The sequence below is a fragment of the Eretmochelys imbricata genome, chromosome 4 (genome assembly GCF_965152235.1).
Source record: "Eretmochelys imbricata isolate rEreImb1 chromosome 4, rEreImb1.hap1, whole genome shotgun sequence".
Classification (NCBI taxonomy): domain Eukaryota; kingdom Metazoa; phylum Chordata; order Testudines; family Cheloniidae; genus Eretmochelys; species Eretmochelys imbricata.
In genome coordinates this window covers 5,640,992-5,668,178 of record NC_135575.1, presented here as the reverse complement: position 1 = coordinate 5,668,178, position 27,187 = coordinate 5,640,992, and the positions used below count along the sequence as shown (strand labels likewise).

Below are 27,187 nucleotides of genomic sequence, written 5' to 3'. Positions count from 1 at the left end.
ATACTCCAGTTGAGGCCTCATCAGCATGGAGCAGAGTGGAAGAATTACATCTCATGTCTTGCTGACAACACTCCTGCTAACACATCCCAGAATGATGTTTGCTTTATTTGCAACCGTGTTGTACTATTGACTCATATTTAGCTTGTGGTCCACTATGATCCCCAGATCCCTTGCCACAGTACTCCTTCCTAGGCAGTCATTTCCCCTTTTTTATGTATGCAGAGGTGGTCAGATTTTTGTTGGTGATAATAGTTTGACTGAAAAATGCCATTTTTGTCAGTTGAAATTATTTGGAAAAACGGTGTCTATTTTGATGAAATTTCATTTAAGGGGAAAAAATAAAGTGTTTTAATGTTAAAACATTCCATTTGACATTTTAAAAATGGAACACTTTTGTTTTGAAATGACTTTTTGAAAGAAAATTGTTTATGCATAAAAGTATTTTTAAAAAGTTTAAAAGGGTGAAATTGTAACAAAATGTTTCAATTGACCCAAAATACATTTTGGGGGGGGCAGGGGGGGAGAAATTTTGAATATGGTTTCCTTCCTTCTCAAACGATTTTTTTTTAATTGTGGAATTTGAAAATCCAGGCCCTGCCCCTCCCTCCACTACTCCCTTGTAGGCACCAGACAATTTGGCCAATTCATTTAAGTGCCTACAGGAGAGCAGCTGCGTACTGACTGTTGCAAATCAGGCCCACAGTGTTCTTATTACAGCATTAGCCATGTTTGATTCTGTCTGCCAAGCTACATTGCTGTCCATGGTCATAAGCAGGGCCGGATTAACTTTCCTGTGGGCCCAGCGTGATTAGATTTTGTGAGGCCCCTGTCTTTTTCCTGGGAGGGAGTTTGGTGCAGGAGGGGGCTGGGGCAGAGGATTGGGGTGCAAGAGGGGGTGCAGTGTCTGGGAGGGAGTTTGGGTGCAGAGGAGGATTCTGATCTGGGGCAGGGGGTTGGGGTGCAGGAGGGGGTGCGAGTTGCAGGCTCTAGCTGGGAGGCGCTTACCACATCGACTCCCAGGAAGACTTCCTGCCATAGCCCCATGCGGCTCCCAGAAGCAGCCGGCATCTCCGCGGCCCCTGGAGGGAGGGGAATGGTGTATCTCTGTGCACTGCCCGTGCCTGCAAGTGCTGCCCCCGTAGCTCCCATTGACTGATTCCCAGCGGTGGGGATGGTGTTGGGGGCGAGGGGGAGCTCATGGAGCTGCCTCCCCCTGTCCCCCTAGGGGCCACAGAGACATGCTAGCGCCCGGCTGCTTCTGGGGGCCGCGTAGGGCTATGGCAGGCAGGCAGCCTGAGCGCCCCACTGTGCTTTTAGTGGCCTGGAGTTGGAGGTCGCTGCCTGTGATTTATTTTTGCGGGGCCCGCCTTGAGCTGGGGCCCTGGGCTGCAGCCCTTAAAGCCCCTGCCTTAATCTGGCCCTGGTCATAGGCGCTGAAACTAGGGGTGCGGGGGGGGGGTGCGGTAGCACCCCTGGTTTGAAGTCCTTTCGATCACACACAGGGTTTATAATTTGGTTCAAGGGCTCTCAGCACCCCCAGGATCCACATTGTTCCGGCGCCCCTGTCCATGGTGTCACTAGAGCACAGTTCACGCCCGGGGAAATAGAGTCAAGTTTTAGGCAGCGGCTGGGGCTGGGGACGGGGTTTGCTCGGGGAACGTGGACCTGACTGAAAGCTGCTTTGGGCATTGCTCTTGGGTGTGACAGGGAGTGAGAATGAAGAAAACACCCCCGGGGCCCCCTTGTAAAATACACGACAACCCTTCACAGCGGGATTGCTGCAGCACCCCGCAGCACTTCCGGCTCGCAGCTGGCCGCTCGGGGTCGGCGGCCGGGTGGCGAGAGGAGGAAGGCGAAGGGCGCGCTGCAGGCGGGGGAGGACGTGGGGACGCTGGCGGGGACCCGGGGCCGGACGGAGCGAGCAGCCGGCGGGGGAGGTGGGGCGAAGGCGGGGGCGGGCGCGGGGCGGGCCCGGCGGAGGTACAGCCCCTTCCCGCCCGGCTCCGGCAGGGGAACGCGCAGCCCGGCCCTACGCCCAGGCGTCTGGCGGGGAGTCCCGCCCTGCCCGGGGCAGAGCCGCGATGGGCAGCAGCCTGCGGCGGGCAGGGCTGGCGGGCGCGGTCGTGGCGCTCGGCGCGGGCGGGGCCTACGCCGCCTGGCGCTACCTGGCCCGGGACCCCGGGGGCCGAGCGCTGCCGCCGGAGCCGCCGCTGGAGCCGCGGGCGGGCGGAGCCTGCGCGGCGGCCGGGGAGCAGGTACGGGGCAGGGAGCCGGGCGCGGGGTTCCGCCGGGCTGCGAGCTCTGCGGGGGCCCGGGCGCCCCCTCGGGCGGCTGCTCCGTGGCCGGGCAGGGCCGTACGGACGTAGGGGTCCCGCTGGGAGGTCACCGGCCGGAGCCGCGGGACCTGCCCTTCTTCCCGGCCCCCGGGGTACCGGCAGGGGCGTGTGGGGCAAGAGCTCGTTCCTGGGCCGCGCGGAGCGGGGGAGTGTGGCCAGGCCTCCCTGCAATCCCGGGCACAGGCGAGCGGAGCCAGCCAGGCCAGGAGATCTGCCTGCTCCCGGGCTATCGAGGCCAAGGCAGGATAAGCCCGAACGGCCTTGGGGGAAATCTTGTTAGTGCCGAGTGGAAGGACGGCTCAGAATAGGAGGTGCCTGGAGCGCCTCTCCCGCAGGGGCTGGCTCTCCCTGCCCCGGCCCAGGGGCGGCCTGGGGCCAAGCGCAGCAAGGGGCGTGCTGCCGCTGGTGACTTCAGCGGGCTCGCTCCGAGTCGGGACAGTCTTCGCTTGGCTCTCGCTGGGACAGCTCGTGTGTCCCCTTTGTACTGGATTGAGGAGCTGCCCTGCTGTAATAAACGGGCAACAGATTAAACGTTTATTTTAGTAACTAAGCCACAGGGGCTTTATCTATGTAAGACCCACCGTTCACAGCTTCAGAACTAATCGAATGCAAATCCTTCCATGCCAAGGTGGCTGCAAGTTCACTCTTATGCTCCTGTTAAACCATAAAAAGAAAAGGAGGACTTGTGGCACCTTAGAGACTAACAAATTTATTAGAGCATAAGCTTTCGTGAGCTACAGCTCACTTCATCAGATGCTGTAGCTCACGACTGCTTATGCTCTAATAAATTTGTTAGTCTCTAAGGTGCCACAAGTCCTCCTTTTCTTTTTGCAGATACAGACTTAACACAGCTGGTACTCTGAAACCTGTTGAACCATAGACACTCCTGCTGCTCTCTTGATTTCTGGTACAAGAGCAAACTCTTCACACAGAAATGCAGACTGGGAGTGTCAGAGAGGCCCATGCGATTTAGGCATATAGTTCCTATTGACCACTGGGGACCGGTGTGTGCCTGACTCCCCTGGCTGCTTTTGAAAATCTCACCCATAAGCAATATGCTGTCTCCATCCCGTATCTACTTATTTCTTCCAGGGTAACCCAGCTTTGCCTGTCTAGGAAGAGGCAGGGCTGACTTTCACAGAGAGCAGGAGAACATTCTTCAGAGGTTAAGGATTAGCATGGTTTGAATCTGACAGGTTAATCTCAGGCTCTTGTTCCCACCTGCCCACAATGATGTTTGAAAAGCCTTTAAAAAAATAAAGAAGGTTATTGGGCCCAATTTATCACTGTCATAAAATCGCACAACCCCGCTGAAGTCAGTGGAGTTGAACTTTGCTTTCCCCAGCAGTGGATGGGGGCTAGGAAATGGAAAAGCCCATCATTGTAAAGTTCACATTTGTGGGATCTACTCTCTTTCTTTCTTTTTCTGAATGTCCTCCCCCCTCCCCCCCGATCAAATCCTGCACTTAGTAAACACTAGAGTAATTTCAGACAGCAGGATCTGTAAGTGCAGACCCATGTGGTCGTGTAAAGCCAGGGAAGGCCTGATCCAAGCCCATTGGGAAGACTCCGTGTGCTTCTGTGGGTTCATGTTAGTGGAGCACTTGGTGGTCTCGGGGCAGAGACAGCTCTTGAGTTAACTGGCCACTGTGATTTTTCAGTTAGACTTGTAAGTGTGACTTACATGTAGAAAAAGCACTGGGCTTTGTTCTTCATTGGTGCGTTAGGATTTCATAATCCTACTGCTTCACTAGATCGCCAAAGAGACTTCCAGGGCAGACAGTTCTTGAACTTCTCATTTAAAGAAAAAAATCCTGCCTTCCTTATATATCATAATGTAACCATAGAGAGCACAACCCACTGCACTCAATTTTCAGACCCAGCTCTACTCTACAGTGTTTGGCGGGCTAAAATCCATGTCACAGAAGCTTCATTCACAAATTAGTGGAACTGAGAGTTTCTGCTCAGCTGAGACCCAGGCTCACAGGAGAGGCTTTATAGATGTGTTTCGGCACTCATGCCTGGAGAAGGAAGTGGCTCTAGCTCAGGTGTGAAGTCAGGGGAAGGGAAGAGTGGAGGCACATGCCCAGCATCTGGATAGAAAGGGGTCTTAAATTCTCATGGCTAGTCTCCTTACATTAGACACTAAAACAATCTAAATAAATACATACACGCATGAGAACGGCCATACTAATTCAGACCAATGGTCCATCTAGCCCAGTATCCTGTCTTCCAACAGTGGCCAATGCCAGGTGCCCTAGAGAGAATTAACAGAACAGGACAATGGTCAAGTGATCCATCCCCTGTCGTTCAGTCCTAGCTTCTGGCAGTCAGAGGTTTAGGGACACCCACAGCATGGGTTTGCGTCCCTGACCATTTTGGCTAATATAGGCCTGTCTTCCATGAATGTATCTAATTCTTTTTAGAACCAACCCAGTTACACTTTTGGCCTCCACAACACCCCCTGGTCCGCTTTGTTATGTGAAATACTTCCTTTTGTTTATTTTAAACCTGCTGCCTATTAACTTCATTGGTGGACCCCTGGTTCTTGTATTATGTGAAAGAGTAAATAATACGTCCTTATTCACTTTCTCCATACTATACATGCTTTTCTAGAGCTCTGTCATATCCCCGCTAATTCTCTCTCTTTTAAACTGAAAAGTCCCAGTCTTTTCAATCTCTCCTTGTATGGAAGCTGTTCCATCCCTCTAAATATTTTTGTAGCTCTTCTCTGTACCTTTTCAGATGATGATATAACTTTTTTTGCGATGGGGTGACCAGAACTGCACACAGTATCCAAAGTGTGGGCGTCCCGTGGATTTATATCATGGCATTATGATATTTACTGTCTTATTTTCTATCCCTTTCCTAATGGTTCTCAACATTGTTAGCTTTTTGACTGCTGCTGCACACTGAGTGGATGTTTTCAGAAAACTATGCACAGTGACTCCAAGTTCTCTTTCTTGAGTGGTAACAGCTAATTTACACCCCATCATTGTGTATAGTTGGAATTATGTTTTCCAATGTGCATTTACACTGCATTTATCAACACTGAATTTCATTTGCCATTTTGTTGCCCAGTCACCCAGTTTTGTGAGATTCCTTTGTAACTCTTCGCAGTCTGTTTTGGACTTAACGATCTTGAGAAATTTTCTATCATCTGCAAACTTTGCCACCTCACTGTTCACTCCTTTTGCCAGATTATCAATGAATATGTTGAACAGCACGCGTCCCATTACAGGTCCCTGGGGGACCCCTCTATTTACCTCTCTCCACTGTGAAAACTGACCATTTATTCCTGCCTTCAATTTCCTATCTTTTAACCAGGTTTCAGAGTAACAGCCGTGTTAGTCTGTATTCGCAAAAAGAAAAGGAGTACTTGTGGCACCTTAGAGACTAACCAATTTATTTGAGCATGAGCTTTCGTGAGCTACAGCTACTGATCCATGAGAATCTTCTCTTATCCCATGCTGCCCACTTTACTTAAGAGCCTTTTGTGAGGGACCTTGTCAAAGGCTTTGTGAAAGTCAAAGTACACTATATCCACTTTGTCATACCTGACCAAACAAGTACATGGATTTCCCTTTACAAAAGCTGTGTTGATTTGTCCCAACATACCTTGTTCATCTATGCATCTGATGATTCTGTTCTTACTGTAGTTCAACCAGTTTGCCTGGTACTGAACTCAGGCTTACTGGCCTGTAATTGCCAAGATCACCTCTGGAACCCTTTTTAAAAATCAGTGTTGCATTAGCTACCCTCCAGTCGTCTGGTACAGAGGCTGATTTAAGTGATAGGTTGCATATCCCTGTTGGTAGTGCTGAAATTTCACATTTGAGTTCCTTCAGAACGCTTGTGTGATACCATCTGGTCCTGGTGACTTATTACTGTTTAATTTATCAGTTTGTTCCAAAACCTCCTCTATTGACCCCTCAGTCTGGGGCAGTTCCTCAGGTTTGCCACCTACAAAGAAGGCTCAGGTGTGGGGATCTCCCTCACATCCTCTGCAGTGAAGACTGATGCAAGGGATTCATTTACATTTCTGTGCAACGGCCTTTTCTTTCTTGAGTGCTCCTTTAGCATCTCGTTGGCCCACTGATTGTTTGGCAGGCCTCCCAAAACACACCCCAAATAAAACTCCTTCTTCATTTATGAACTGCCTGTGCCTCTGCCTGTTGATTGCACTGACTGCTGAAACTGACCATAGTCCAAGAGAGCACTTGTTACATTTTCAGGGGATTACCTGTAACCCTAGAGCCACAGCTTTGGCTCACCCTGACATCCAAGGTGCAATTCTAACTTCTCTTAAACCAGAGGAATTCCAGAGGAGTCAATAGGTTTTTGGTTTTGTGTTTTGTTTTTTAAGTCATTGGTGTTAATCAAGTCTTACACTTGTGTAATAGAGATGAAAACTGGCCCACTAACAGTCATGGAGACACTGCTGGTTTCATGTTGTGCGTGAACTGAATATGTTCATATGGATTCCATCGCGGTGGATCTGTGTGTTGTGCAGAAGGTAAACGCAATAATTCAGATAGCCACTCTGGCAATTGCAGGGGAAAGAAAGGAAGAGCTGGTGATTAAAGGGAGCTCCACGGGGGTAATGATGGGCTGGCTTGAATAGCGGGGCCTGACACTCAGCCTTGAAGGCTGACAGAGAGACTCCAGTGGAAATATTCCAAAAGGTGACCCCGAGCCCAGCACATTTCAGGGGGAGGCTGAGGATAACTAGAGCTTCCCTTTGCAAGATAGAAATTGTTTCTCCCCCCAAATACAAGGGTCTGGTGGCATCGCACTAGCCCAGGACATCATGTGAACCTGCTCAAAGCGTCTCTGCCTGCTTAGGAATGAAAGGATGGACTGATGATACAGTGACCTCTGCTGCAGCCCATGTGCTGTCACTGCTGGGGAGCTGGTTTGCTGTCGTGTATAGTTAGCTGGCCGGGGGCTAGTGAACCGATCAGCCATTTGATGAAAACCATTCTGGGAACATAGATCATGAAGAAATTTCTCCACCCACAAGACTAAGACATGCAGAGCTGAGATGCAATGAAATGAGCAAGGAGCTCCTGTCTTTGGATGGTGATAGAGAGCAACCAGAAATACAAAGTGAGGAGTGGAGATGAGACTGTAGAAGCGGGGGAAGGATTCATTGCTATGTCTTGTGGCCTGAGGCACTCTTCCATCTACACTCTGCCATGTTATGAAACTGTATGCGCCAAAGCTGCAGAGCCTGTAAGTGACTGGCTGACTGGCCCCCGTCTTCTCTCTTGCATGCACTAACACTTGTTCTGCACTGCTTTTCTGCAAGCTGTCATCCAGCTATCTCATGAGCCAGCAGTAAGAGAGGAGTGTGGATCATTTTTCTATAAATAATTCTATTTCTGTAATTAATCATCCCAACAGCTTCCAGAGCAGGGATCTCAAACTCAAATCACCACGAGGGCCACATGAGGACTAGTACGTTGGCCCGAGGGCCGCATCACTGGCACCTTTTCATATAAAGATACAAAAGTCCCCCACCCTGCCCCGGCCCCACCCGCACTCCACCCCTTCCATGAGCCCCTGCCTTGCATCTTCCCACCCATTCCCGGCCCCTATTCCAACCCCTTCCCCAGATCCCCACCCCTTCTCCGCCTCCTCCCGTGAGCACGCGGCTCCCTGCTCCTCCCTCCTGGAAAGCGCTAAGTGCTGCCAAACAGCTGTTTGGTGGCAGGAAGTGCCTGGAGGTAGGCAGAGGAGCGGAGACACGGTGCACTGGGGAGGAGGGAGGGCGGCGGGTGAGGGGAGCTTGGTGGCCACAGGAAATAACTCCGGGGGGGCGGGGAGCTTGGCGGGCTGCAGCAAATAACCCTGCCGGCTGTGTGTTTGAGACCCCTATTCTAGAGGTAGCTGGCAGAGCTTTGAGGGCTGTAGATTTCAGCACCTGGGTCCATTCCAGATCTCACACGTGCTTTCGGGTGTCCCCTGAATACACTATAAGATTGAAACTACCATTCACATGAGGTTTGATTGGACAAAGAACCCTACAGCTCTGCGGCTTAACCTGTGTGTGCACAAGTGGCTTTTCTCACCTCGGTGTCTAATCGATGCTGCCGTGCCTTCTTTCTGCTCCTGCAAGGCCGTGTTTGCATTGCCCTTGCCTGCCTGCCTGGCCATCATAGTCCCGTCTAAGGGGCTGTGCTACCTCGGTGCCATTGCCAGGGTGCATCCTTCCCTCCTCATTCTAGCAGCCCCAGGCTCCATCCACATTAAGATCTCTGGACAGATGCACAGTGACTAATCAAGTGGCAATTGCTATTTCTTGTTTTCTGGATACAGCTGTGTAATAAAGCAGAACCCTCCTGTCCAGAGTTTCTTCAGTCCTTGCCTACTTGGATACATGGTGGAACACTGGTTCACACACCTTTGAAAGCTGCTGGCAGTCTGGCCACAGAAACCCCACAAGGCCCATCCTTGTTTAGATCTTGGGCAGAACTCGCACTGAAGCCAACGGGAGACTTGCCTGCATAGGGGCCTCGGCTGGGTGCACACAGAAACACCTTGGCTAATGCCTCAAGAACAAGGCCAGCTGCCATTCCGGGAAGGGAAGGGTTAGTGAATGAAGGCAGAGGAGAGGCTGCAGCTCTGATGATTGTGTAGAGGCTGGCGTATAGGTGGCACTGTGGGTTAATGCATGCAGCTCGTACAGTAGTAATTGTTCTATTGTGCAGTTCTGAGCCATAATCCGGCCATGATTCCCAGCCAGATGGCTCCTGTGAGCTCAACCAGTGGTCTCTTGTGAATGTATGTGTGTCACCACACAGCTTGGCTTGGTTGGCAGCACATTTAGGAGGGGCTCAGGATTGTGATGGTGCCTCTGAGATGCATGGCTACCCCCAGGGATCAACCTGGACCTGCTGGATGGAGGTGGAAGGTGTTAGTTAACTTGCATCTCTGCGAGAGGAAAGACAGGGGTGAGTTAACATACGCTGCCTAAAACCCACCTCCTAGTTCAGACAGACTGGCTGTGGGAGAGCTGGGATAGGGCCGAGCTCTTGCGATTGCTGACTCCTCACTTCCAAGAGCAGTAATGGTCACTGAAGTAAAGGCATGAAATGTTTTGTACTGCTGTCTTCAGCAATATCACCCATTTACAAGCAGGCAGAGTTCTGTGATCTCCTCTTACTACCCCAAAGAGCAGAGCTTAACTAGTTGTTGAAGTGGTTTGGTTTGGCCAGTGTTAGGTAGAACTGGGTCAGAGGCTGCTTTACAGAAATAACCCACACCAAGCTAGTGCTTCAGTTCAGGTTTCTTCTGCCTCCTCTACATCACATCCTATCCCAGTCAGCCACCTGCAAATGCAATAGCTGAACATAAAAACGGCCAGACTGGGTCAGACTAATGGTCTATCTAGCCCAGTACTCCGTCGTCTTACAACGGCCAATGCCAGGTGCCCCATAGGAAATGAACAGAAGAGGGCAATGATTGAGTGATCCATCCTCTGTTGCCTATTCCCAGCTTCCAGCAAAAAACAGGCTAGGGACACTCAGAGCATGGGATTGCGTCCCTCACTATCCTGCTTAATAGTCACTGATGGACCTACCCTCCATGAACTTATCCAGCTGCTGTCTCAACTTTTGTTCTCACAGTATAACGGGGGTGTACAAGTCCAGATGCTCATGTCTGACCTGAGCCGAACAAGCTGTGATTCTGCTTGTTCCCCCCACTGTCAGGTCTCCCCTGAATTGAATCGGTAACCCGTTACGAATGCTAACGCTCTGGTGAAATGCTGGCTGCAGGCTGCTCCTTCCTTAGAAACGACAGCAATTATGAATGAGGTACCTGTTAAAAGAGAGGAGAGCGAGAGATGGAGCTGATATTTAGCCTCACTAAGCCTACAACTTGGCATCTGCTTATTGTAGTTTAGTTCTGAGCTCTGTTCATCAGCAGTGAACTCTGCCACGTCTGTTACCTGGTGGCGATTGTGGAGCCTGCGATGGAGCTGGGAACCCCCAAATGGCACCTGCTCATGTAACAGACAGTGGAGACAAGGAATGAAAAAAGCCAGAGCTGGATTTTAAGAGTTCAGCCCCCAACAGCTCCCACTTAGGCACTTAAATAAATAGTCACCTTTTCCAAAAAGCTCAGCAGCCCCTCTTGTTCTCAAAGGGGCTGGAGGGGCAGGGTCCACCATTGCTCTCTGAGAGCTGCTGGGGTCCAGGCCCTTTTGAAAATCCAACCATTGTGTGTAGGTGCCTAAAGGGGAGCTGAGCCCTGTGGATAACCTGGCTTGAATGACTGTGCTTGAGGTTCTCTGGTTTTAACTAGAGAACGCCACATCAGCTCTGAAAAGTCATCTCCTAGTTACTGCAAACTCTGAGCGGCATTTCTGGTCTATTTAATCTGTCGTACATGCTGTTGTGAGCTGGTGCCTCCTGCTGTGTATCTAGATTATCAATCCCTTGTTTTACTTGACAGTCAAACCCCTGAGCCTGTCTGCGCTTTGACTTCAGCCACAACAGGGCACTTAGTTACATCACCAGGTCCAGTCTGTAGTGCAGATGGGACCTGACCTACCTTTTAACCACGACCCAGAAACTTGCTGAAGTCTTACACACCCAACCCCTTCATGCTGAGACCTCAAGTGAGTTCTCCTACAAAACCAGGCAAGACCAGGCTTGACAATCCTGCTCTCTCTCAGGCAAAGGAAAAACAATTTATGTTTGACAACACCTTCAAAGCTTCCTTCCCCCATCATTAAGAAGCAAGAAAGAGGATGCAGCCGCAATTCCCACACCCCATGTCCCATTCCTGGCAGGTCACCTTAAGTTTCTTCAGGGCTGAATTTTAGCATGCCCTTAGGGTCAGATTTTTAAAGGTATTTAGGTGCCCATTTGTATCTTCAGGCATTTAAATACCTTTAAAAATGTGGCCCTTAGGGACGGGGCCATGTAACTGAGTCACCATCAATTTTAGTACGAGTCTGGAGAGCAATTAAGTGGCTAATATACAGTATATCTCTATATCACAAGCAATTAACTTTTCTAAATTAGTGAACCACAGCCTATACCTGCGTAGGCCCTAATCCTGCAAATATTGAGTGCTGGGTAGTAAACGCGCTGCTGTGTAGTGGGCAGCTGTGAGATCAAACTCTTACCACTTTCTTCTATGTTGTGGATCATGGCAGCAAAATATACACACAAATCTGCAGGATAGCTGATGACTTCAGCTGCTGGCTGGGGGATGGTTCATATGCAAATAGTGTGCGGTTCTTTATTTCGGTGGCCTGAGTATGCTTTTTCTGCATGGTATGGATGGCTAATGCCACTGGCTTGCAGAGGTTATCATCTGCTACACGCATTTGTAAAGCCCCTGTCACACTGGGAATCTAGACTGCAGTTTACATGGCTTGAATTGTTCTCCGTGTTCGCCGAGGGTAAGACAAGAAGTACTCAGCTTAGTTTGTCGCGAGGTTAGGTTAGACACTAGGAAAAACGTTCTCACTCTAAGGATGGTTGAGCGCAGGAACAGGAGGGAGGCTGTGGGATCCCTGCACTGGACGCTGTTGGACAAACACCTACAGTGTGTATGGTAACACCCATTGTTTCATGTTCTCTGTGTATATAAATCTCCCCACTGTATTTTTCACTGAATGCATCCGATAAAGTGAGCTGTAGCTCACGAAAGCTTATGCTCAAATAAATTTGTTAGTCTCTAAGGTGCCACAAATCCTCCTTTTCTTTTTGCAGATACAGTCTAACATGGCTGCTACTCTGAAACCTGTCCAGGAATACTCACTCCTGCCTCAGAGTTTGGGAGAGGAACTAGACACCCTTTTGAGGTCCTTTCCAATCCTTTGTTTCTATGACAGGAGCAAAATACCAGGCTGATCTTTCCAGCTCCCAACTCCCTTGCATTTTTATCAGGTCAAGATCCTTTTAAGTGCAGATTTCCCAAAATGGCTTTCTGTGCCATGTAGCAGTTAAATAGACAAATCAGGTGTTGAGGACTTACTGCAGTAACCAGTCATCCAGGCAATCGGTGCCTCTGCTGGCAACAATGAACTCAAGGCTGATGTGCTGTTGGGAGCAAAGACCAGGGTAATGTCAGGGTCAGTTATTTACTCCCATGCATATAACACTCGGAAGGCTATGAGCCTCATTGGGCTGGATAAGTGGGCTCAACTCCCATTGAAATAAATAGGAGCTGTGGCTGTCTCCATTAGAGCTGATACAGTCCTATATTTTCAATGTTTTCATCAATGTTATTAAGTATTCTACTATTTAAAAGGTAGGGAAGCAGCATGGTCTAGTGGGCATAGACTGACCAGGTAGCAAGTGTGAAAAATCGGGGTGGGGGTGGTAATAGGGTCCTATATAAAACAAAGCCCCAAATATCCAGAGGTCCCGATAGTATTGGGACATCTGGTCACCCTTAGTGGGGAGGGCAGTGAACTGGGAGTCAGGAGACCTGGCTTCTAGACTCAGCTTTGTCAGACCAACTGCGTTACCAAAAATGAATCATTCATTTCTCTTGTCTGTACAGAACAGGGATAAGGATATGTCCCTTCCTTTGTAAAACACGTTGAGATCTGTGAATGAAAAGAGCTAAGGTCCAGATAAGTGCAAAAGCAATAGGAGTTAGGTGACCAATACCTTTGAGAATCTGGGTCTAAGTGTCATTGTTATGCTCTTGTGCTTTGGGATAGCTGGTATGAATTTTCCATTCTTTCTGTGTTGTTTGGTATGAGATATACACAGAGTTCTGTGGGTATCCAAAAGCCAACTGTGGGTGCAAAACACCTACATTAGCAACAAAACTGTGCTAGCGATCATTGGTTTAAATAGTGATGGAGAATCTAGTGACAGAAATTCAGGTGGTAAAGAGAAGTCTTGCAATACAAGGGTGATTTTAGAGCTAAAAGCTGTGTGAGTGGCACAGAGAGCTCAGAAAGCTGGCACCAAAACAGATTTCATAGGCTCAATGCTAGATTGTAGCCCAATCTGCAAAAAACAAATTACACCAGACAGAGTCCAACGCCCTTAAGAAACTATATAAATAGGACCCACTTGTGCAGGGGAGGTCTGCAACACACTGTTGTGCAGGCAGCATGCTGCACAGCAGTGCAGGGAGGTGCTGTTGTGGCTAAGGACAGTGCCTCAATCCCCTGCTTTGAACAAAATCACCACGGGATCTTTAATGCCCGCATGCCATAGAGACCCCTCATTTCAGAACGAAGCTAGCCAGCTGCTGCAGCACCGGAGAATGAGTATGGCGGGGCGCACGGCGCGCTGGGTTTTGCACTGCTAGCCGTAATACACAACAGTGTGCCCACACCTCTGGGGTGGTGTGATTCCCACATCCAGCGCCACCCGGTGTTGCTCATCCCAGGTGACGCTCACGCGCCCGGTGACGCTCACGCACCCGGTGGCCCCTCGCCCCTGCTCGACAGGCCCCGTGTGGTGGGGTGGCACAGAGCCTCCTGCAGCTGCTCCTCCGGGCCAGCAAAGGGCTGCGCTGCCGAGGAATGGCGGGTGACCAAACTGCCTCTCTGGTTTGGCCCTCTATCCCCTGGCCCCAGCTGGGAACAGGCCGCATGGCGCAGCTGGAGGGAGGTGGCTGGGTGCCCGGTGCCCTGCCAGAGCGGGAGGTGAGAGGGGTCATGGGGAGCAGCTGGGGGCTGGAACCAGGAGGCTGATGGAGATCAAACCATCCTGGGTAGCCTCCGTCATCCTGTCCTAACCTCCCAACCAGAGCCCCAGGCCTTCCCCCATCCGCCTGGCTGTCCCCACATGCCTGGATGGGGGGGACGGGCTCTGCCTGCTCTCACCATGTGCTGGGCGAGTCTGAATAGCTAGTAAAAACAAACTAACTGCCAAGTCAAATAAATCAGATTCTACAAGAGCATAATGTACCTTTGTTCTTTCTGCTTCTTGCTGCAGAGATGAAGTGACAAACGATATTCCAATAGCTGTGGTGGGCTAACTGATAATGCTAGGCCACAGACGACAAAGTCTTGGCTTGATGATATGAGGTGTGCATTGAAGGTCGTTAATCAGGTGCAAATATATTAATCCAGATGCATTCAAAGCTCAGAAGAAACAGGCGTTTGCCAAGGAGAACGTGTTAGTATTTGTAGAGAAACACTTATTTTCAGGCTTCTAAAAGGGTGCCTATAAATAAAGGAGACTAAGATGTTTTTTTCCCCGAAAGACATGGCAGTGTTCTGTTAATGGGGGCTGGGAAAACTGCAGGAGCTCCAGTGTGTCCCACTCACATTGCAAGTGGGGAGGCTTCTCTTTTACAGAATGGCTGTGATATTGGACAACGGAAGTCGTTCCAAACAAACTGATGATGGTCCCTGCAACAAGCTAACTTCACACACTTTGAGTAGTCCCATTGAAGGCGGTGGGGGTTATTCAGTGTATAAAGAAAGCGTATTCATAGCTATTTGCAGGATCAGGCTCTAATTTGATACATTTCTAAGCCTTTCTATTCCCAGTGCAGGCATAGACCCCTACTGCATTCATCTTGCTAGAATTTGACTAATATTTGAGTTTTTTTTCTCTTAGCCACACACAGACAGATCAGTTCTCTTGCTTCCTTGTATGCTAGTCCTATAAAACTTCATAGTGTGATTCTCTGCAGACCTGTATGCTGACCAGCCTACTCACCCTCTTCCTGCTGCACTAGTGAACATGTTCATTCTTATTTCACAGGGTAAGCTCCAAAGCAAACAGATATTAGTATTGGGCCTGGATGGAGCGGGGAAGACCAGCGTTCTCCACTCACTGGCCACAAACCATGTGAAGCGAAGTACAGCTTCCACAGAGGGCATCAATGCGGTCTGCATCAACACCGAAGAGGCGAAGATGGAATTCTTAGAAAGTAAGTGCGTGCATTTTAATAAGTAACATAAGGAAAATTCTCATTATACTTAATGGGAGCTTTGCTTTAGGTAGAATGCTTAGACCCTTAATTTTTTTAACTATTTATTTATTTATTTAGGAAGTTTAAACAAGTTTACAGATCCTTGCCATGTAAGTATCAGAAACAAAATAATTATTACAACAGAGAGTTTTTGTCTAAAGAGACATTATACAGGAATATAGTCATCAGATCTTTCTGTTTAACAGGGTGGTACCGTATAAAGTGTGAGCATCATTACAACACCAACAATATGTCATTTCTGGTGATTTTATTAAATTGAGTGAAATCTCTCTATACACGTATTTAACAGACCAGGCATGTCTATCAAATGGTACTTTTCCAAAAAAAATGGAGAGAGGTGCTGGTTTTTTTACAGTAGTTTTTCTGAGTATAACGTAAAAGGTAACCAAATATATATCTGTCCTGTCTATTTTGCTGGGTACATAGTTGGTGTATTAATTTTTTCATAATCAGAAGCTCCCTTTTTTTAAACCATCCCTCTATAGACCCACCATTTTTAATCCTTCCAATTTCAGGAATGTGCTGTCACACTGTCCTCTGGGACACTGTGAAGACTGTACGGCTATGGTGCTTATTAACGGATTACATCTTTCTGCATTGTTTCTTGCTTAGGAAAATAAATTGGCGTCAAAGTGCATGCACGTGTGCACATATGCTAAATGGAAACATGGAGCCAAAGTCATTTCTGGCCTAGCTCCAGTGAAGTTACACTCGGGATGACTTTTGCTGAATGTGAGAGAATGCTAACATAACCCAAAACAGTGACACTGTTGAAGAAAGTTGTGTTTTACAGCTATGAATTAGTGTTTTTCACTAGAGAACGTGTCTAGCTAAGTATAGCGTTGGCACGAGGGCTGGGTAATCGCTCTAAGGCTAGGAAAGAATAAGGATCTTCTGATGTTTGTAAAGTTGAAAAACCACAGGAACGCTAACTGTTTTAATTCTTAATTACTGTTAAGCTGGTGTCCCTTTGAACTCTGGCTAATCCCTTCCTTCCTCCAGACCGTTCCTAGGGTGGACTCTGGATGCTGACTGAGTCTACAAACAAGAAGCTGCTGTGACCACTTTGGAGGTCTTAAAAACTTAATTTTCACTGGGAAAAATATACACTAGTTCAATGCATGAAAACAGTCTAAAACCAGTTTTGTTTCTGGCTATAGTACATTTGGGTTATTTATAATATCCGACTGAAACAGTTCCTTAACAGGGCCCTGATCCTCAAAGCATCCACTGAGAGGTATTTAGCACCTGCACCTTCCATTGACTTGGAAGGAAGTGGAGAATGCTCTGGCTGAGCCCAAAGCATGCATTATATTAATATCCAAAGCAGTTTTGTAGAGTAGAACTGCTTGGTTCAGGCAATACTTGACAGAACCTTTCATTTCAGAGTTGTCCTTTCCTATCCAGGCCTGGCTGGTAGTAACCAAAGTTTGTTGTTAACTGGTGGCTCTTTAGTGACCTCTGTGAAATGAGATGTCTTAGTTCAGTTTCTGTCAGTCAAATCTGTACCTCCCTATCTAATCTATTTACTTATCTGGCCTGTGGTATTTTCTGTGTTATGCATGCATGTTGGCAAACCATTAAAACGGCATTACCAAATCCAGTACACGTGTTCCAAGCACATTTTAAAAATACTTTAACAGGTCATACCACCAAAAGGCAGGCCCAGCTGTAACCACAGGATTATCTCTACCCCAAATGTCTAGTTCTTACTATGTACCGTGGATGTGCTAGAGCTGTTAGAGAAAAGTTACTCTTTCTTTTCTTGATAATTGAAAAGGTGTATTTTTTCCCCATGTTCTTTGTTCTGGAAACTACTGATCTGTTTTGACTAAAATTTAAGGGGAACAACATCATTCCCAGATGAAGAACAACCCTCCCTATATTCAGCCAGAACAGAAAAGCTTGACAAATTCTAAGCAACAGAATGGAAACCCTTATGTAACTTTGCTCGTGCTCCACCTCTAATAATAACTGAATGTACATAGAGACAGGGTTCTGCTCTCTAGAGTAGGAGTGGGGCGTGTTGGCAGGGCAATATATAGGAACTTATAGTGTTGCCTGTTTACTTGGATAAATAGAAGTTTGCTGTTCTGTCAGGCCACCATCTTTTATGAGAACTAAAAGGAACCAAGCAAACAGAAATCCAGTATTTAGAAAATATAGGCCCAGATTTTTAAAAGTATTCGGGTGCCTAGTGGGATTTTCAAAAGTGTCTGTGAAGGGTAGGTTGATTTTTTAAATCAGCGATTTAAATCGGCAAGCAGGAAGCTTTGATTTAAATAATCAATTTTAATTTTGTTTTGTATTTGTACTTTTTAGTTGTATTCCTAAAGAGAGGCTGAGGTATATTTTGGTACTTTTTTGCTAACCAGGGGAATATACCATAGCTATACATAGTTATTTAAGCAATTATATAGCTTTGCTTACATTTACTCAGATTCTTAATTTTTACTTCTTTTTATCATGTTAGAAAATATGGACACATTTCTTCTTTACTAGATGATAATTATTCGTTTACTTGTGATCTATGTCAGGCTGCATTTGGATGGAAAGTGGAATTCAGTTAAATGCACAAAATCCGCATTTTAAAATTGTTTTCTATTAGCTAAATAAAACTACCTTAAATGTACTAGATTCATGAGGGAAAAAAATTAAGCTGATCAAAACATATTTTGTTTTTAAAACTGATTTAATAAACAAAGGAAGTGTGATCTGAAGCTAGTGCGTTGAACTGATTGTTTCTGGTCACCATGTCCTTCAAGATATTAGAACTAGCAGATCTCAGTCTCTCATGCTTCAGTTTTATTCATAGATTGGTCAACAAACTTTCCTGCTTTTTCCGCTCCTAACTGGTTTTTTCACTTTGAATGAGCTAGTCATTTAACTGAACTAATTGAATAAACTGAAAGAAAATATTGTCTCTGCACCGGCAGAAGAGGCTGCTGCTGTCTAGCACGTCAGCAAACTCTGCTTGGCCAGAGACTTGCACCAGTTCCATAGTCTGACTTTCTTTAAAACTTGGCAGCAAACAGGTATTGCTTGACTATTTTTTTTTTTAAGTAATGAAAATGATTTAAATAGATTATAGTAAAGTTTAGGCCTTAACAGAAATTTTCATGATTTCAGATTTGTTTGAACAGATCATTTTTTTTAAAAGAAAAAGTATAACTTCAATAAAAAAATTGAGATATATTGATATATATATTTAAATCTCATTATCCACCTGGCTTTTTAGGCATTTAGGTGCTTTCAAAAATACCACTAGGAGCTTAAATACCTTTAAAATCTGTGTGCCACTGTGACACTATCTCCATAGCAATGAATGGTGTGTCTGTGGGAGAGGCCACTGTAATATTTCCAGACTGGGAGCATCTGACTCCTGGTGGTAGAGTAGGATTAAGGATGCAGCAGTCCTTAGCATTCATGAGGAAGAAGGGATTTATAGGGAGAAAGGATGGCCCAGTGGCTAGGGCAAGCCTTGGACTTGAGCTATCTGGGTAAATTCCTTGCTCTGACACAGACTCTCTGTGTGACTTTGGGCAGACCACTTAGGCTCTGTGTGTGTAACACTTAGGCTCCCCACCTGTAAAACGGGAATTATTTAGGGAAAGTTCTCTGGCCTGTGTTATACAGGAGGTCAGAATAGATGATCACAGTGGTCCCTTCTGGCCTCGCGGCCTATAAAAAGTTGGACCAGTAGCACTTCCTTACCTGATGGAGGGGAGAGGTGCTCAGGTACTGTGATAATTGGGACCAGGTAAGTACCATACATTGGAAAAAAACCGGAACTTTCTATGTAATAACTTTGCTTTCCTATGCGTCTGCATCCTCTCAGTCCTGAAATACATTATCAGACTCTCAGATAACAGCTTCATAACTGATTACGTATCCTGTATAAGACACATAATTTTTAGTGACACAATTAGAATAAATCTTTTAAGCTTTCCCTTTGGAGCTTTGAAAACGGCTAGGGTGACTCTCCTTCTGAGGTCTCTGTTCTCAGAAGAGGCTGATGGGAACTAAAAATAAGCTTCTAGCTGCAAAAACCTTGCAGCATGTGCAATGCTTCCCCTAGTGGAAATAAAACATATTAAGATTAAGGGCCTGGTTTGCCACTCTAGTCTGGTGAAACTCCAGTGGGGAATTCGGGGGCAGTGTGGTTCCTGGTGAAAAGCTTCTGGGCTGGGGAACAAGGGACCTCTGTCCCCTCCTTAAAACAGGGAAGTCTCCTCCCTGGGGCAAAGAGTCTCCACTGCTTCCTGGGTGCCCTAATCCCAGCTGTTTTTCTGCAGTTCCCAAACCTTCCAGCCTCCCTCCACAACTTCTGTGGCCAGGTCTGTGTTTTCAGAACAAAATTCCAGGGCTTGTTGGAAATCTAGAAGCTGCATCAAACAGACTGACTTTCAAATCAATATAAATCAGGGATATTCTCGTGGCTGGTGTTATCTGTGTTTGTGTTTAATTCAAGGAATCCTCCTTTTTCGAATATACCTGAAGCTGCTCCAGTATTTCTGGCCTGCACTGGACCCTGGCCCTTACCGCAGATTTTAGATCCAGCTTGGTGCCCAATACACAGACAGGGCCCTGCATTTAAGCAAACATGATCCCCCTCTGCCCCCGCAACAAGCAGCCAGCTGGTGAAGAATTCCATAATCATAACTCTGACTTTTCTGTTTCCTGGCACTGATATCACTGCCATGAAGTGCACCACTTTGACCAATACGAGCATTATGCAAAGGATTTGAAGTCAATTGTATGCTGATATCACAGGCCTGGTCTGCACTGGTGGTTTTTTTACCTTGAGTTAATTAATTGCCAGTTAACTCAAGATTGTGAACATATTGGCCTGGTCTTCAGTAGGAGAAATGGTGTGTTCTTAACTTGAATAAGCTAACTTTTGGTCTGTCTTCACTGCACAGTTAACCTGGGCTCTTACCTGGGTGTTAGCCCAAATCCCTACCAGCCACACACAAAAGCCTCTGAGCTGGGTTTGGACCCTGGGCTAGGTGACCCCTTAAGGGTACAGGCTAGAACCTGGGCTCCAGTTTAACTCAGGCTAGAATTCTTCCACTTTGCCATGAGCATGCAGGTTAAATCCCCCAAGTGCTTATAGTCCTTCGCTGCCTTCCTACGGTGTCCTCCGAAGGATAGACAAGTGCTCCCATAATTGACAGGGCAGGACAGAGAGCCAGGGGCTGTGCCCCCCGTCCCGTGGGCGTTCTAGTGTGTCACCGCCCCCAGAGCCGGGGGCTGTGCCCCCCCGTCCCGTGGGCGTTCTAGTGTGTCACCGCCCCGAGAGCCAGGGCCTGTGCCCCCCGTCCCATGGGCGTTCTAGTGTGTCACCGCCCCGAGAGCCAGGGCCTGTGCCCCCCGTCCCGTGGGCGTTCTAGTGCGTCACCGCCCCGAGAGCCAGGGCCTGTGCCCCCCGTCCCGTGGGCGTTCTAGTGTGTCACCGCCCCGAGAGCCAGGGCCTGTGCCCCCCGTCCCGTGGGCGTTCTAGTGTGTCACCGCCCCGAGAGCCAGGGCCTGTGCCCCCCGTCCCGTGGGCGTTCTAGTGTGTCACCGCCCCGAGAGCCAGGGCCTGTGCCCCCCGTCCCGTGGGCGTTCTAGTGTGTCACCGCCCCGAGAGCCAGGGCCTGTGCCCCCCGTCCCGTGGGTGTTCTAGTGTGTCACCGCACCCAAAGCCGGGGGCTGTGCCCCCCCGTCCCGTGGGCGTTCTAGTGCGTCACCGCCCCCAGAGCCGGGGGGTCCCGTGGGCGTTCTAGTGCGTCACCGCCCCCAGAGCCGGGGGGTCCCGTGGGCGTTCTAGTGCGTCACCGCCCCCAGAGCCGGGGGGTCCCGTGGGCGTTCTAGTGCGTCACCGCCCCCAGAGCCGGGGGCTGTGCCCCCCCCGTCCCGTGGGCGTTCTAGTGTGTCACCGCCCCGAGAGCCAGGGCCTGTGCCCCCCGTCCCGTGGGCGTTCTAGTGCGTCACCGCCCCCAGAGCCGGGGGCTGTGCCCCCCCGTCCCGTGGGCGTTCTAGTGCGTCACCGCCCCCAGAGCCGGGGGCTGTGCCCCCCCGTCCCGTGGGCGTTCTAGTGCGTCACCGCCCCCAGAGCCGGGGGCTGTGCCCCCCGTCACACACACGGGTGAATGCAGAAACAGCGAGGACTCAAGAACGTGGGAAAGGCTTTGCTGTGGGGATGCTCACAGCCAGACTAGGCTAATCCAGCTGCTCAGGCTTGGGGGCCAGTCATCCAGGTTAACTATGCAGTGAAGAGAGAGCCCAAGATTTTACTTCATGTTAGGCCTAGTGTAGATTTAAAAGCTTTACCCGCACTGCTGTGTCAGTGAGGGGTGTGGCTTTGTTGACATAGCGAGACCAGTAAACACCCGCGTGTAGACGCAGTCATACTGGGATCACAGTGTTTATGCTGAAGTAGCTTGTGTTCGTTCTCTGAACCAGAGGCATAGTCGTGGCGTCGGGGAAGAAGCTAAGCTAGCACCATCTGCCATTGCCCGTCCACCCAAAAGTCGGGGCCCACCCAAACGTTCACTCCTAGCCACGCCACTGCTCGGAACTGGCATAAGCTATACCAGTAGAAGCACTTTTATACCAATATAGCTTTGCCCACAGCAAGAGGGCTTTGCCAGTTTAACTAAGTTGGTGAGTTAAACTGGCAGAACCTATAAGTGTAGCCCACACCTGAGTTAAGAATACACCTTTTATCCTAGTGAAGGCACCCCTTTTGAAAGGCTCATTTGTTCTAGGCTACAAACGATTGTCATTTGTCCCAGGAAAATGGCTCTGCCAAACTACAAATGCTCAGTGTGTTAAAGTACCTCGAGTTAATTGTACCTCAAGCTAACTAAGGTCAATTGTACCTTTAACTGACTGTCTAAGGTCTGGCGAAGACAAGTAAAAACAAGCTGCCTTTTCCAGGCCTCAGTTACTACACAGTAGTACCCAAGATGGCTGGTCTCATGTGTAAAGGGAAGTGACTCTTGTTCCACAATTGTGTGAATACCCTGTGAATTCAGATATACAAATACAATGCAGCAAAACCACTGCCAAGGTGCCAGGCGCATCCCAGGGGTTGTGGTGATACCACAACCCACGTGAACCACACACATGCCGTTAGAAGCCAGTAAGGTGACCGTGTGTTTAGCCTTATCGTCCAGGCCTACTGTGTAGTAATATGTATAATAGTCTAACCCTGTATCCCAGTTGTACACCCAGTTGAAGTCTGGAAATCTGCATGGACAGTGGGTGCAGGATTGTGCTTAGTCAGGGCACATACTGCTGTGTCCTGCCATGCGGGAGAACCCAGATCTTATTCCTAGCTCTGTCGTCACACTGCCCTGCGGAGCAGATACGGGAGGGGCTTTGGAAGCCATATGCCCAGACCTAGCACTTGTCTACACTACCACTTAAGTGAAAAAGCCACCCCCTGAGCGATGCAAGTTACATCCACGTAAAGCAGTGTCCACACCATTGAGGTGGAGTAATTATGCCGACATGAGAGCGCTCTCCTGTCGGCATGGCACGTCTTCATCGGGTGTGCTACAGCGGCACAGCTGTGTGGATATAGTGTGGTGTAGACTAGCCCTGCAGCAGTGCCTTTTGTCCAGCTGGGCTCCCCCGGGAGAGCGGCTTCTCTGAGCAAGGAGGGGTTGGTGCTGCGACAGGCACCTGGGGCTGGGAAGTGTCAAGCAGAGTAGAAAGGTGGGATATGAACATGGGACAGAACTATTGCTGGCTCTGACATTGATGCACACCAACTTCTCATCTAGAATTGTCCTCCCAATTAATGAGGCGATTCTAGATCCTGCCAAAGTCATCTGGCAGACACCAGCCTCCATCACACCATCCAGCAACAGAGTGTTTTAAAAAAACAAAAACCCTACATCTCTACCCAAAGAGGCAGACTTTGTTTTCAACATCCGCAACACAACTCCATCATAGTGGATGTGGTTAATGCACGAAGCAAGCAATATGATGCCAAGTCAACTCCATACGATCAGGCTTAGCAAGATGGCCTATTCATTGACAACATTACTGTTTAGAGTCATAAATTACCAAACTGACATGGCCAAATACAATTTTATTAATTATGGGAAACCCAATGTGTTTCTGGAACATTACTGGAAACACAAAAAGAACAGATTCAGACCATTCTTAGAGATGGTCAGTTAATAGCCAGACTGGTCCCAGAGACAGCACTGGATGTAGCTGTTACAGCTGCCCGCCCAGTCTCCATGACAGTGGTACTGAGGCAGGTTGTGTTGTTTTTGTTTTTTGGGCTACGCCTCTCTAGATTGCCCAAAGAGCTACAGACTTCCAGTTTGAAGGGCCAAACTCTTTATGGAGAAGACCGATTTTCTCTCCGCATCCTGAAGGATTCTCAGACCACGTTACACCCCTTAGGAATCTACATTGTGAGACAGAAGAGAAGATATACCTCTCAACCACACCACAGGTCACAATCTTCTCAATACCCACCATCTCAGTGCTATGAGCCACAGTGTAAGAGGACCAGGGCTCAAAAGTGGGAACAGGCAGCATCCCAGTCTGTGACCTCTCAAACTGCCTCTTAAAAGCACTTTTGATGAGCTGGTCGAGGGCCTGAACAGTGATACCTTACACATCAGCTGCCATCTGTATACCTGTCACACCACTCAGAAGTCACCTTGCCCTACTTCACAGCAGTTAGGACCAGCTCTAAAGCAAGGAGATTGATTTCTAGCCCTGAACCTACAGGGTGCCTACTTCCATATCTCAATACAACCATTGTACAGCAGATTTCCTACTGCTTACCTTTGGGGCAGGATCATTTTCAGCACAGGCTGCTCCACACAGGGTATTCTCCAAGGTTCTCTTCATTGTAGTGGCATGCTAACCCCGGTACAGTGACTGGACTTTATCAGCACCAACTTTGATGCAGTACAAGCGAGAGCATTCCTCTCGCTACCCACATTCACCACCCTGGGACACATGTCTCCCTAATACACTGGGGAGCTCACCTACACAACCACAAGGTTCAAGACAAATGGCCGTCCACAGAAATGAGCTTCCACGTCACTCTTTTGGGGCTAAGGGCTGTCGGGAGCGCCTGTGCACAAACTCTGCCTTTCATCAAAAACAACCCACAAAGGTCATGGTGGGCTTAATGTGACCTGTATGTTTTGTATAAACCGCCAAGGAGCTGCCAGATCTCCCTCCCTCTACAAGGCAGCACTCAAACTTTGGAATTGATGCACCCATCGCAATGTGCTCATCTCAGCTGTCTATCTACCAGGGATACAGAATGTCACAGCCAACAGTCTCAGTTGCAATTTTCTCACAACAATGAGTGTGTACTGAATTCAGAGGTGCTCCAAGATATAGCCGCCCTTGTTACTGCTCCAGGGCCGGCCTGGGGAAACAGTCACTGGCAGTTGCCCTCATCTTCCCACGGGACAGGGCCCACTTATATGTCTCTTACCAGTTTCCTACTCTATCCAAGATTCTGTTGAAAATTCAATGAGACAAAGCAAGTGTTATTCTGATTGCTCCTCTTGACCATGACAAGTCTGGCTCCCTTACCTGACACAGATGGCAATATGCCCTCCTGTTTCTCTTCAGCCCATCCCTCACCCGCTCTCTCAAAACAATGGGCTAACTCTTCACCCCAACCTGCGGGTCCTTCACCTCCAGGCTTGGCTCCTCCTTAGTTCCAAGGCTTAGAGGCAGAATGCTCTGACAAGCTGAATGTGTTGCAACACAACCAAAAGTTGACTGCTTGACATACTTATCTACAAAATGGAAACAACTCCAAGTTTGTGTCATTTCAAACACACAGACTCAACCTCATCTTTCCTCCCTCTGATTTTGCACTACATTTTAAACTCTCACTCAGCTTCCTTAAGGTTCATCTTGCGGTGAAATTGGCTTCCCACTTGGTGTTTGCTCACCCACTAAGTGTAGATTCTTTAAGGGCATTGGGAATCTCTTCCCACAGGTGACACCACCTGCTCCAGCCTGGGACTTTAACCTAGTTCTCAGGGCTTTGACTAGACCTCCCTCCAAGTCCAGGGCAACTTGTTCTCTCTTACACCTGTCCATGAAGACAGCATTATTAATTGCCATCACCTCAGCTAGGTACATAGGAGAAATCCATCATTCACAGCCTTTAAAAAAAAAAAAAAAAAAGACAAAGTAACTCTAAGACCATATCCCAAGTTTCTCCCTACTTTCTCTGCACTTTCCATATGAATCAACAGATCCGTCTCCCTGTTTTTTCCCAAAGCCACATTGTGACAACTGGGAGACAATTGTGTATATGTTAGATATTAGAAGGACATTAGCATTCTACTTGGACAGGACTAAGGACTTCAGGAAATCCCCTAAACTCTTCCTTTTGTCCACAGAAAGATCCAAAGTCTCTGTGATATCAGCTCAGAGACTATCCAAATGGGACTCTAGTTGCATTAATCACTTATCAAGGGTGCTACTTGCTTCCATCCAGAGACCATATGCACTCCACGAGGCCATTTTTTACCTCAATCACATTCCGTAGGGATACCCCAGCCTCTGCCCATACTTTCGCAGAATGTTATGCGATCACTGAAGATTTGGCTGGTCACACCATCTTCGACTCCACAGTACTCTCTGTAGTAAAAGACTCCACTTCAGAGTCCCAGCCTTCAGTGGTGGGTGCTGCTCGGGAGTCACCTACTGTGGAGCACCCATAGGAACACGACGCGAAGAAGAGGAATTTACTCATCTTGTGCAGTAACGATGGTCCTTCGAGATGTGTGTCCTTATGGGTGCTCCACAACCCGCCCTCCTCCCCTCTACTTCAGAGCCCTCTATAGGGCTCTGCAGTAGAGAAGGAAGTGAGGGGGGGTTCACCTGTGCAGGGCTAAATAGCCTCAAGGCAGACCATGAGGGAGGGAGGGCACATGCGCGGGCTCAATGGGACACTGCTACCAAAAATATCTGACTAAAGGCGCAGGGGCACTCAGACACTTATAGTGGAGCACCCATAGGGACACACATCTTAAAGAACCATCGTTACTGCACAAGGTGAGTAACTTCCTCATCTGTGTATTACCTCTGAGAGTGATTGTGAGATTGTCAGGCCTATGTTTGCAAATGTGCAAGCTCACTTTAGGTAGCCACCATGAAGCCTGATTTGCAGAGGTGCGAAGCACCCACAGCCTCCATTCTAATCAGCTGGAGTTTTGCACCTCTGAAAATCAAGCCCTAAATGTTTTATGTTGGAAGGGCAGGGGCCCAACTCAGTGACCATTTGTGAAGTATTTGGCCCCCATGTTTGCAAAGCATGCTATAAATGCAACATATGTATTGTTGTAATAATCCACAAAGGCGTTCTGTTGTACAGCACACTGTTAGTAACTGGTTGAAATTCTATGGCGTGTGTTAAACAGGAGATCAGACTAGATGTTCTAATTGTCCTTTAATATATATATACATCAACCTCCACTAGAGTATTGCACTGACTTTGAAGTTTGCCTAAGAGGAAGCTTGTACATTCTGAACCTCTGGTCGCTTAAAAGAGTGGATCAGGCGAGCTGCGCAGAGTAGCAGTGCATGATCACACCTGTGCCTTGTACTGGGCAGCTGCTCCCACTGAAATCCACAGGCAATGCAAAGTCCACTTTGCAGATAGGAGCAGGCTGAGCTCAGTTATGTTACTGGTGGGTGACTCAGCTGAGTAGTTGGGAAGTACAGTATTGCAGCCAGCTTTACTCAGGATCCAGAAGATACCGGGGTCAGTAAAATGTATCCTAAGCAAGGATTTTTACCTAGTGTACAGCTGCCTGTGGAGACAGGCAGTAAACCCTCTCCCTCATGCTCCCGGGCTAAGTCAGAACCGATCGGGAGTGTGGCTTCACCCTCTCAGGCGAAGAGGCAGGAAGCCCCAATGTCTC

The 27,187-nt window shown here is 48.2% G+C and overlaps 1 protein-coding gene across 2 annotated transcripts in view; it reads left to right on the top strand.

The window, feature by feature from the left end:
• The first annotated feature begins 2,080 nt into the window (after window positions 1–2,080).
• Window positions 2,081–27,187, top strand: part of ARL9 (ARF like GTPase 9) — a 78,932-nt gene continuing 53,825 nt past the window's right edge. For both annotated transcript variants that reach the window (XM_077814823.1, XM_077814822.1), the window contains exons 1-2: window positions 2,081–2,255; window positions 15,038–15,206. In XM_077814823.1, the coding sequence (XP_077670949.1) occupies window positions 2,082–2,255; window positions 15,038–15,206 (343 nt within the window). In that variant the 5' untranslated portion in view covers window position 2,081. The remainder of the gene's footprint in view (window positions 2,256–15,037; window positions 15,207–27,187) is intronic.